The 12,674-nt window shown below is 45.9% G+C and overlaps 1 protein-coding gene across 2 annotated transcripts in view; it reads left to right on the forward strand.

The window, feature by feature from the left end:
* The window catches only part of MFSD2A (MFSD2 lysolipid transporter A, lysophospholipid), a 102,812-nt gene that overhangs the window by 74,776 nt on the left and 15,362 nt on the right, over positions 1-12,674 (forward strand). For both annotated transcript variants that reach the window (XM_086955775.1, XM_086955776.1), the window contains 5 exons: positions 911-994; positions 6,444-6,527; positions 7,332-7,444; positions 9,768-9,911; positions 10,366-10,542. In XM_086955775.1, the coding sequence (XP_086811901.1) occupies positions 911-994; positions 6,444-6,527; positions 7,332-7,444; positions 9,768-9,911; positions 10,366-10,542 (602 nt within the window). The remainder of the gene's footprint in view (positions 1-910; positions 995-6,443; positions 6,528-7,331; positions 7,445-9,767; positions 9,912-10,365; positions 10,543-12,674) is intronic.

Consider the following 12,674-nt stretch of genomic DNA (forward strand, 5'->3'; position numbering starts at 1 on the left):
GATGGCGTGCACGGGTTCCCTTTCAGACATACTACACATGGGCCACTTTCTAGCGGCAATGCATGGTTGAGATAGAATTAACTGCTGTGAAGAGGGGGACTCCCACCTAAAGGACTACAGAAGTGAGGAGGGTCCCCATACAGGGCTTCTGAAAGTCACAAAAGGATCCATTTTGCTGGCGGAGTCCCATTCACAAAGACCCTCTTTCACAATTTCCCCGACAACCAACAAATTGAGACATTTGTTCTTTGAAAGAACACAGACATTGTTTTCAAGGTTACTGTAGATTTGTATTTAATCCGGGCTATTTGGAAAGGGCAGCCCGCCCCCAACACCCCCCACCTACAGCACGTCGCATTATCTAAAAATGACACATGATGAAAAGTAGCCACTGCCAATCGAGTAGCATTTTCATCATGCTTGTCGTGTAGCAAAACTTCGGGAGCAGCAAATCAGTTTAGAGCCCACTTTCAATAACAAAGAAATTGCAAATTCTGTATGTATTTCAGGAAGTCTTAGCCATAGGCTTTCTTTCACAGTAAGGGGTCTATGGACGTTTTTGAGCAGATCCCAGAAAGGCGTTAGGAGTGCAAGGGATGGGTTTGAGAGGCACTAGGAAGGCTTTGGCAGGTCAGTGGTAGTGTGTGACCAAAGTCTGTGATGAAGAGTCTAAGCTCTTGGACAAGAGGTCGTTCCTTCTGGGGCATGGCAGGGAGTTTGACTTTCATGAGCATGCATGGCTGTTTGGGGCATTTGACAGTTGTTTTGTTTTTCATTTGGAACTTGGACAATTGCTTTGAAGTCTGTGTAAAACCAACTGGGATGTATTAGTGTGGGTGCCAGTGACTGATACAAAGAGCCCACAAAGTGTGGCGGAGAGCCCTGAATAATTCTTCTTTCTCTCCCACAGCTGGTGGAAGGGAACTTTGCCCTCTTCTGCACCTACACTCTGGGCTTTCGCAACGACTTCCAGAACATTCTTCTCGCCATTATGGTAGGTTCCTCATGAAGTGGTGGCTGGCATCTACTGGGAGGGGTAGCGGGTGCAAAAGAAAATAAAAATGTATAAAACGTACCTGAATACGATGTCCTCTGCTCCGGACCTCTTCTCTCCACAGGAACTGGATGCACCAACTCCCTTGACCAATCCTGGCACTGCTCTCATGCAGCAGCTTCACTCTTGGCTCCACAGCACTCTGGAGGCTTGAACTTGCTCTAACCCAGCTGTCCTAAGACAATTGGGTTAGAGTTGTTTAAAGTGCGGGCAAGGCGACCAGCCTAAAAGACATGCGCACTTTAAACAGTGTGCAAAGACAGCCCACCCTGCTCCCTGTTGCTGTCACTTAGCAGCGGCCCGCCCCTGTCCTGACGCTCGGTTTGGGGCGGGGGATTAAAATGGTAATAAATTGCCTTTTTTTTTTAAAAAGAGTTTTGGGGGGATTTTAAGTGGGGTGACACTCCTCCGTTCCAACAGAGGCCCCTGACCTCATGTACGAAAGGTTAGGACTGTCACTGTCCTACACTGTAAGGAGTTACATGCTCTTTGCCCCATACGATGCCCAAGCTGTGTCTCTGTCTACCTTGCTTCCTTTACTCAGACGGCCAACTTGAAATGCCCTAGTTGCAGTTTGTGTATAATTGGACCAACCTTGCGTCCCTTCCTCAGCAATCATCCTCCTCTTCCTGTTAATAAGAATACTAAGCTCTGTCTCGCCCTCATTAATCCGTTCTCCTTTCCAAAGCATAAAATAGAAATGGCTGACCTCCTGGGTAGTTCACACTTTGATGTACTTTTGATTAGTGAAACCTGGGGTGACCTGGCATCCAGCCCTGATTTTGGTATTGCAGTCCACACTGAATTCTCTCTATTTAGATAAGCGACCACACAGAAGAGGTGGAGGTCTTGCTTTGATATTTCGAAGCTGGCTCACTGCTACCTGTGATCCCGCTCTATTTTTAGACTGCGAAGCCTTCTTCTTTAAAATAGGAATCAACAGTAATCTCACTTTAATAGGGCTGTTTTTATATCGCTTACCAGGCCGAAGAAATAGTTTTAGAACAACCTTGGCTCACTATTAGGAAATAGTCTCTGTGCTGACGATTTCACAATACTGGATGATCTAAATTTTCGGACTTGATATCCCTTATAAACTCCATATCCTTTAAAATCAGGTGGTCCCTCCTGCTGTAGGGCTTGGAGTAAAATCGCTAAAAAAAAATTCTAACCCAACTCCTCCTTAAATGCCATCCTACTCTTCCGTCCGATCCTGAACTAGCATCGGCTCGCTATGGACGGACTCAAACTTACCCCACCCAAAATCTCTCACACTGACAGAAGGGAACCCTCAGCTCCTTGGTGCTCCAAGGCGTTTAGACTTGAGAAACAACTCTGCCGGAGACAGGAAAGATGCAGGCGCGGGCACTGTGATTTGCTGGAGAAGCTCTCCTACTTATTAGCATTGACCAAGTTCCAAAATGGTTTAACTAAAGGAAAAAGCAATTTTCTACACTCAACTAATCGAATCAGCCACAAACTCCACTACAGAATTATTTTGGGTAGTCACTAAGCTCACCCACGTTCCCAGTAAAAACGCTGTTTTACATAGTCAACAGTTCTGGGACAACAATACTTAATGGCTCAAAATCTGGTTCTCCACAAAATCCCTGCCCTCTTGGCCTACTCAAGCTTGCACAGGAGGTGATGGCTACTAATCTCTCATCCATTTTTAACTCCATGTTTTCAACTGAAGTTTTTCCATCAGTTTGGAAAAAACCTTCTATCCTCCACTTTTTTAACGAAACCGATTCTGAATCCAGCAGACCCGAATAATTACAGCCTCATTTCCGGCCTCCTTCTTCCTGCTAAAAGTGTGGAGAAAATACTGAACATGCATCGTACCCAATTTATCCGCGTAAACCATCTTCTGGACCCAACCCAGTTTGGTTCAGACCAGGAATAGCACAGAACCTGCACTCATCAAAGCCACAGAGGAGTTAAGAGCTGCCTTAGACACCAGAGGCTATGCAGATATTAGCAGCCTTTGATACGGTTGTTCAGAAAACCCCAATCAACTGTCTGGCTGAATTAGGTGTTAAAGAGAAGGCCTTGTCCCCCGTGAACTCCTTCCTCTTAAACTGGAATGAATCAGTGGCTTTGGCCTACTACGAGTCCTCTCCTTTCTCCCTTCTTTGCGGGGTCCCTCAGAGATCCTCGTTTAGTCCAACACTACTTATATAGGTCTCTGAACTGGCTACCCTAAGCAGAAGCTTCAACTTCTCGCTTACCTTCTACGCGGATAACATTCAAATAGCAGTGTCAGCCTTTAACAAAACCCCCACAGTGTCTACCCACTTCCAGGACTGCATGAGGACAATTAGTTCATGGATGAACTGGCACTGTCTGAAGCTAAATTCGGAGGGGGTGGAGTGGGGGGGCTGAGGTTGTAACATTTGCCAACCTTTCCCCTTCCTGGTCTGCGTCCTGGTTGCCAGTGGAGCTCTGTCCCCTCTCCCTGACCAAAGAGAAGAACCGGAGTATACAAATTGATAACACGCTTAATTATAGAGCTCAGGTTTCTGCTGTAGCTCTTCTGTCTGCCATAGTTTCAGGATGATCAAAATAATGATTCCCTACATTTCCGCAAAAACCAAAAAGAGTTGTCCCCACCATAGAACTATCTAAATTAGACTACTGCAATGGCCTTGGCATGAACCTTCAGAAAAAAAACATATTAACATACTTTAGACAGTACAAAATGTTGTAGCCAGAATGGCACTACAATTGCCTAGGTTCCACTCAATATCCCCTGGAATCTGGAAGTCTCCCTTGTTTCCTGTGCCAAGTCATGTACAATTTAAATCCCTGTTTATCGCCCATAAGGCACTGCACAACACAGGCCCCAAGTTTCTGAGACGCATCTTCCAGTGGTACATTCCTAGTAGACCTGCAATCCTTGTTGCCAGAACTCACAACCCACAGATTCAGGAAGGGGGTAGACTGTCTTCATCCCCATAGTTGAGCCACCCCCTCCTTGCTTTCTTTCAGGAAAAAACTCAGAACATATCTTTTGTAATAATGAATGTGTTCGGTTCATGCTCTAGTACAGTTAGCGCCAAGACACCCCAGGGAATACGTGCCCTTAATTAATTTTAATAACATAAGTGTTGTGCATTCTTCTCCTGGTGGCCGTGGACAAAATCTCAAAAGAGAAGCCTGCACCCCTCAAGAATGGGATTTTACTGTTTCTTTTGGGTAAGCTTGTAGCATGGATGATCACATTTATTAAGAGTACCGATTTAAAGATGTTTCTGAGGTCAGGAACGTTTACCCGTGTTAGAGGTGCTGATGGATTCCACGATGTAGAAAAAGATAGGTTCAGTCGCAATGGTAAGTTCTCGTTTTCTCCCCACACCTGTGTGCAGTTTTCCAAAGAGTGTTGCCTCTTTCCTCACAAGGGCACATTGGAAGCGAATTATGTATAGGAACCTCTCTAAATCAGTGACGGCCTCATCTGGAAACCAAGAAACTGACTGCCATAAATCACTTGGCCTTAAGAAGCTTCGGGAATTGGATGTTGTGACACGTTGGGTTATGTAGAGCGTCTGTCTCGTTTATTGCGACCCAAAGCACTTCAGGGGAATAGAAAGAGGAGGAGAGATTCCGAAGTAAAGGAGGAGACACAGTCCCAGGGCAGCAGGTGGCTATGGAAGGCACCTCTGGGGTGGCAGGGTAAAGGGTCAATGAGTAAAGGATAAAGTGAGGCAAAAAGTTGTGAACTAGAGACTGTTTTGCATAAAGGACACAGACCTTTTCGAAATACTATTTGTCCACTGTGATGGGATTTGCAAAAGGCCGGTAGGGTTAGAGTATTGTCAGTACTCTATCCTCTGGAAATCTACTGGTGCTGAGGCAGATTGGCACATTCTGAATATTCAGCTGAAAGACTCCAAGAAACCTCAGGCACACTGAGGCAATAGGACCCGGACCCCCCAGCATTGTCCCCACATCCCACTATCTGACATTAACATGCAAGCCCACAATGAAATCACCATGAGATTTACGTGGGTCAAAAAACGGCCATGTTTATTCAGAAACAATGCATAAACATGACAAGCAATTTACATGCATAAATGATATTTCAAAATTACACTTTTAATAACGACTTTATGATGGTTCTTCTCATGTCCTCCAGCACCAAGGGAGGAGCCCCATCTGGTTCGCATCTCGCAACTGGGTATCCTATGCCAGGTGCCGCGCACCTGCCCCTTAGAGTGGTGGGCCCCAACCTCTGATCCTTGTCCGCCATTACCAGGGCCCACCCCTCGACCACCAGGCTGCCCAGGGACCCAGGAGGCTCGAAATCTGTGGCCCTAGCCTCCCCAACCGGTGGTAACTTCCTCCCCGCGGAGAGCTTACCTTATCCCCCCTCGGTGCTGGCCAATGGAGTACGCAAGGCGGACTCCCGTCCATTGTGTTAGTCACTGTTACTGATCACAGGTCTCTACCGCAACACACCCCTCTAACCACTAATCTAAGGGACGGGTGGGTGGGAGTTCACGAAGGTCGGGGTTCCGAAGAAGGGGGGGAAGCCGGTTTCAGCGCCGACGTAGGGTCTGGGTGACTGGAGTGGTAACAGGGACAGAGACCGAGGCCCCGGGGCTTGGACCCTAAATAGGCCACAGGTCTCCGCCCCCCACCACTCCGGAAGTGCGTCACCCATTGACCCGGAAGTGAAAGGCGGCCGGCTGCCCATTGGACTACCCGGCCGCCCAACCACAAGAGTCCGGAGGCGGGCGCGTCTCGATTTTCCGCGCTTGGCATAATTTGGCCTGAATTTATGGGACCTCATTGTCTGTCAATGCACAGTCATGTGGTCGCTGCATGCTTTCTATTTAGGCTTGATGACTGTAAGTCTGTACGTGTATGCCTGCACAGCCTGTGACTAACCTGCAGCGAAAGTAGTACAAAATGTCCAAAAATGAAACCTTGTCTAAGAAGCCTGGAAATGTTTGCATTGGTTGGCATTTGAACAAATGGTGCTGGTCTTTGGTTCTCTGCGTTGCGAAGAGCCTTTTACAATCCTAAGAATACAAAAATGTGCCAGGTGTTAATGCCCTAAACACCGACCTGCTCTGTGCGTTCACAAAACGGTTTCCTGATGGAAGGTCGTGCCTTCCACTTTTCAGTCCCAGGTCTCTGGAACTCTCTTCCGTAAGAATTGTGAGCTCAAATATTACCTACTCATTAATACAAAGCTAAATACATCTTTTTTTTGTTAATTAAAAAAAATTATAAATTTGGTCCAATATTTTTTTGTCATATTGCGCTATTGTAATGTGTGTCTTTTGTTTTCTCTCCTTTGTATTTTATTTTACTACCATTAAACCTTGCAGTGGCAGTGCAATTTATAAATAAAGATCTCCATGTGCTCTCTTTTTCTCAGATCTCAGCCACCCTCACCATCCCATTCTGGCACTGGTTCCTGACTCGCTTTGGGAAGAAGACAGCGGTATACTGCGGCATCTCAGTAAGTATGGAGGAGCGGCGATGGTAGGGTTGGGGCGATTGTGGATTTGGTGTTGGAGTAGCCCACACAGCGCTGATTGTGATCCATTGTAAATCTATAGTTGGCTGGATGTTTGGGTTGCTTGTCAGGAATTGCTGAGTACAGATGACTGCTGGACAGCATGCACCTCTAGCAGGGCTGTAGAACTAAATACAATGGTCAACCATATAGAGCAGCACATATATCCACTCCAAAATAACATCAAATAGGCTAAGCATATGCATGTACATTTTAATGTCTTGATTCCACATCGACTTACCTTGACAATATGTTGGTAGTCAACCTTGCGCATTGATATAAATGCAGAACAATATTAAATATTTAATGTTTTGGGAGAACACTGTCTAGCAGATGGGGGAGGGGTGGGATGACTAGGCCCGAGGTAATGATTGATAAGATTCGCTCTTGGCAGTCAAGGCTGTGGGATTCTGGGGCAAAGATGGAAAGGATGAAGAGCAGGTGCCTAAGAACCACCTCTGTAAACACCCTGTTGGGATATTTTGAGTGACCCTTGTTCCATCGCACAAGCACTAAAAGTGCTTTGTTGAACAGCTCTGTGGGGTTTGGTAATATAAGGAAAGTTACCCCGTTCAGGGGCTCCTGCTGTACCCCATAGCGGTGCCCACTCTGCTTCCGTCCTCCGCATCAGAAGGCTAGTCTGCGTCCGCTCATTCCAGTCATGGGTCACAGTCAGAGACTGAGGCCCTCTGATGGGGTCTTTTGGTGCTATCTGACTCTATCCCTCTTGCCACCTCTCTTTCACAGTCCGCCATCCCGTTCCTCATCCTCGTGGCCGTCATGAAAAGTAACATCATCGTCACCTATATCGTTGCCGTTGCATCGGGCGTTAGTGTCGCATCTGCCTTCTTGTTGCCTTGGTGAGTACATGGTTTTGAAGTCTGTACTGTGTGTAATCTAGAAATGAGAAGAGACTGGCCTCGCAGCATCCAATGGTAATTAGTTTGTTGTCAAAAGGAGGTCCTTTCACCCACCCCTTCCAAGTGTGCCCTTCCGCTTCCAAATATTGCTTCCCCATGTATCCCTACTTTCAGATGTTTTCTTTCCATGCACTTTTTTTTTTAAAGTATTTTGAAGAGTTTTATCCAACAGTTGGTAAAATCATAAACCGTAAATGAACTATGAAATGTCTTAAAAGTTGATTCTGTGACTCCATACACTACTGGTTGTAGATGTTGTTCTCAGCCTTGTAGGGCCAAACAGACTGTGGTCGCATTTGACGTCTCCCTTTTCAGAGTGTCTCTGTTGTGTGGGGACAGAAGCGAGCTGGGAAGTGCTGTGGTGGCTCTAGCAGGGCTCCCTTGCAGCACAGTTGTCCAGAGCCCAGCCTTGTCCAGGCAAAACAGAACCCCTGTGCCTCGCCGGTTCACCTTTGGTAGCGAGGTTAAACCATCAAGCCAGATGCTCTGTTTTATGACATACATTATAATACAGCGGCACAATATCGGAGAAATGCTGATTTCCCTGTCAGGGTACTTGCTTTAAAAGGGAATAGATGTTTAAAGGCTTTAAAAGTTAACACACAGAGGTAAAATTGGCCTAAATCTTGTTATTATTTTAATGTTTTGACCTCCAATACCGTGGGATTCAACTGGTGAAAATCGAATCCTTAGAAAACAGTGGGACTCAAGGTTGTAGTGTGTAGTAATATCAGTCCCGTTTAAACTGTTGCTCCTGTTTATTGCCCTAGAGATACCATTCATTGTGAAGTGGCTTCTTGGCTCAAAGTGTGGCATTCAATCTTACATGCAGACAGTAGCTGTTGGGCACATTTAGAAGCTCACTACGGCTAGTCTGTGCCCAGCGACCTGAAGGCACTAGACTTTAACATAAAGTACTTAGGGAGACTAACCCAACTTCAGAGGCTCCAGGATGACTTTTTTGATACTATCTGCATGGTAACGACATTGCCCCAAAACTGGGGTGGCAATCCAATACCCTTTTTCTCATGTACCCAACAAGGAGGGCAGCTCAGATACAACTACAATGCAAGGAGGATCTTGGCGGCCATCTTGAGTCAGATGCTGGGCAGACTCCATGATCTGCAGGCGTCTCACAAGCAGTCGAGGGAGACCAAGCAGGCCAAGCCCATCTGTCTTGGATCTCAAAGCAGACTTGTCCTACTGCTCGGGTCAGATTTGGCTCCCCATGATCCAACCTCCCAGTACTAGGAAAGCCTCTACTGAGGAAGTACATCCATGTTCGCTCTCAAAGCAAATGAAAAGCACTGAATTGAAATACTGACTTTCAATTCATAGGACTCTATTTCAGTTCATAGGAAAAGCCGGATAAATCTCTGTATATATAGCTAAATCCCTCCAGATATGGGGGAAACCTTCTTGACAGGTGAATGCCGGAGCTGGTGTCTTTCTTTCCCACAGATGATGTATAATAAGGAACTGGGCTAAATAACCTGCATTGGAGATGTTGACTATAGTGTTGGATTGCACATAAAATGCTTTTGTGAGTTATGGGGAGAAATCTGTTTTTCTGAAAGCAGGTTTTACTCTGTCATACCCTCGCACACAAAGGCTATTCATGCTTTCATTCCACATTTTTCAGAGAGGCAAAAAGTCCACTTGGTCACAAGGTGAAAATCGAGCCTTTGGCTACAAGACAGCCAGCTTTGCATTTGGGTTTAAGCAGTGCTTCATGGAAAAGCATACCACCTCTGCCCTTCCCTAGGTGTCATACGCTCTCGTAAAACTCAAATATGATACATTAGAAAAAGTAGATGCCACCAACCATTTACAAGAAACTAAACTTGCAAATGGTACTTTTCACAGAGATACGGTGCACTTGATTACTTTGGCTATAAGATAATGAAGGAGCTTTCTCAGATTGTGCATCTGTTTATATATAACTATGCCAGCCTTTGTGCTACAGAGCCTACATTTATTCCATAATGAGTCATCAAAACTGTAAAGTTTAGTGCCCACCTACCAGATGTCCTTGGTGACTTCCACTTTTTGTAGGTCCATGCCACTAGATGGTATTGTCTCACTTTACTCAGCTACAGATCATTGCTGCCAGGTGTTATTGTCAGACATCTTCTTGTATGTCAATGCTGCTAGATGTTGTTGTCTCTCGTTTTGTCCTTGTAAGTCCTCGCTGTTGAGACCTTTTGCTTTAGGTCCATGATACCAGATGTTATCATTTTACTTTCCTCTTCTACCCATGTAGGTCCATGCTGCCAGATGTGATTGATGACTTTTCCCTCAAGTATCCAGAATCTCGGGGCCATGAAGCCATCTTCTTTTCGTTTTATGTTTTCTTCACAAAGTTTGCCTCTGGGGTCTCTCTGGGAGTTTCAACACTTAGCTTGGAGTAAGTTTAAGTCAATTGTGAATTCCCCCAAATGCAAGCCAGTAACTGGTCGAAGAATGGGAATGTTTGTGCGAGAAAATGAATATGCATGCAATAGTGGATAGGGCCAAAAGCAGTCTTGTAGATGGAGGGGATGGGAGAGTGATAGTTTAAATGCCCCTCCGTACTCCCACATAGTACCCAATCATAAAAACGTGACTTTTTTATGGTGTGTTTTTGGGGTCCCTTGACATCTTTAGGTTTCACCATTGAATGTGGCCTGGCCTACTGGTAATTTCAGCGATGTTCTGATTGGCTAGTGCCTCCGAAAGGTCTATGGTGCCAAGGTAGTGCATGGTATGACTTGTCTCCACCTCGTCTGTGCAGGCCTCCCATAGGTGCATGCTGTGCATGGTGCTAATTTCCCTGTCCGCTAGTGTTCTCTCCTCGCTAATGGTTTCTGTGTGTTCCACAGCTTCGCCGGATACCAAACCCGAGGCTGCTCTCAGCCGGAAAAGGTGAATTTCACTCTGAATATGCTGATCTCTGCAGCCCCTGTAACTTTGATCCTCCTGGGTCTCGTCTTATTCAAGCTCTACCCAATCGACGAGAACAGGCGGAAAGAAAACAAGAAGGCTCTCAAGGAACTCAGGTGGGTGAGGAGCTTTCTGCAGAGGTGCTACGCAGTGGAGTCCAGAGAGTACGATGTGTGTACATCTGTCTGAAATAGGCTTGAAACGCTTGGGCACACCAGGCATATTTTGGTTTAGGAGGAAGAAGCAGGATCCTCACTGATTATCATATGATGGGCGGGCATGTGATGCCATTCCTTGGCTCAGATGCTCCAACGCGCATCAGGCTGTGAGCGAGGGGTCGAGAGTGGAGGGGATACTGCATCTGCTTGATGAAGTGAGGATGGTTATCTAGGATCCTTTGCTGGAATTGTCAGATATGGGGGGGTACTAGGGAATCCAGCCGCAGACCATATATGTATAGTGCATGATTTGCTGATGGGATTGAGCGATGCCTGGTATTTCAGATGACCATTCCAGCTTGGGATATTGGTTGATGTGTCCATCACGGCTGATTTGTCAATCCCACCGCATCTCATCCTGAAATTCAGGGTGAAATGTAGAGAATGAGGAGGACAAGTCGTTAGCTTACAATTCTACTGCATTGCACTCATGAGAGCTCTCGAAGCACCACAATAAATGCAACATTTACTCACTTCTTTCTGGTGCGGCTTTGCACAGGCGCTGTATTTGAAAGGCGCAGTATGTTTGGAAATTGTTATCACCAGGCTTTTCAGAGCTACAGAGACGTTCTATGGCCATGTAACCAACTCCCAAAAAGGAGCAAGACTCATAAGTGCCTGCCCCAAGCCTTATTATCAGAAACTCGGAAACCGCTTTCCATGCACGAGACTCCCTTGCAGTGAAATGTGTGCAGATAACCGGGTACTCTGGGAACATCCCTGTTGTGCTGAAAAATACACCCAAGGAGATATATTTCTTGTAGTTCGAAGGTTATTTATTCAGCAACAGGGAGCGCCAGGGAAATAGGTACAAACGGTCTCCAGTCACTTAAAGAGTGCTCGACATCTAGAATGCACAAAGACCTACAAACATTCTACTAGCTCGAGCTACTAAGAGATATACAGCTCGAGCTACTTAAAGGTAAAGGCACAAGCATAAACAACACTACAATTCCGCGAAGCATACAGCACTGTCTGCAGGAGATAGACATAGTAGGAAACCAGGTAAGTGAGCCAAAAAAAAAAACCCCATCAGCCCCCGTGGATGAACTGGCTGCTTTCTTGGCACGGCGTGTACAGCTTGTTCCTCGTGGTTACGGGTTCATGGGCCCTTGTGGAGAGTGCGTAGAAAGCCAAGAATCTCTTCTGGTGCACGCCTACTCCATAGATCTTAGCAACGCCAGCCTTTAATCCAGCTTTGTCATAGGTGGCCCAGTAATTACTGTGCCTTTTACACCCAGGCCTTGCCCTTCCAAAGCTGTACCTCCCTTGTTTTCCCCAAACAGCGCTTTAGACCACCCAAGGGCAGGATTTGACTACTTAATTTTATGTGCAGCACAAATCATTCTGTGTTCGTCTCTGAACATCGCACGCCTTCCAATGAGCCCTGTGTATTATTTTTTATTTAACAACATGAAGGTGTAAATATGATAGACCCTATCTACAGTACCTACCATTCCTTAATAACCAAAGACAAAGCAAGTACTTCCTCTTATTTTTATTTACTTATTTACATTGAAACGTTTTGGTGACAGGTGTATGGACAAGTGCAAAAGGGTTTGCATGCTGTGGTGCCATCCGTACAGCCAGGATGGCACTGCTTCTGAACCCCTTTTAGGAGTTCGCCTTGAACAAAACCACTGCTTTTTGTCCAAGACTGTGAGACACTGTCACCCAATGAAGATTCCAAGGCAGCAGTGAGGGCCGTACAGTAATTGAATTAAAGAAGTCCAAACCCAGAGGCTCGTGCCTCCCAGAACATTGGTAACCTACACAGTCTGAGCAGACTGTGGCAAATCACCCACTTGAGGGGAGAGGTTGGTAAACGTCTCGTGATAAAGGGAACGCGTTTTCCACACACTGTATCTAGATTCCAGAAAGCTGCTTTAAGAGACAACTTGAGCAGATAACTCTGCTGTGTACCCCATCTAGAAAGCGCCATCTTAAAACAAGGGTTTTTTATTCAGCAGGGACCGTATTGAATGAAAACATTAGCAGTACACGACATTGTCTATTACAGTATTCCATAA

This window comes from Lissotriton vulgaris, chromosome 2_1, assembly GCF_964263255.1.
Source record: "Lissotriton vulgaris chromosome 2_1, aLisVul1.2, whole genome shotgun sequence".
NCBI lineage: Eukaryota > Metazoa > Chordata > Amphibia > Caudata > Salamandridae > Lissotriton > Lissotriton vulgaris.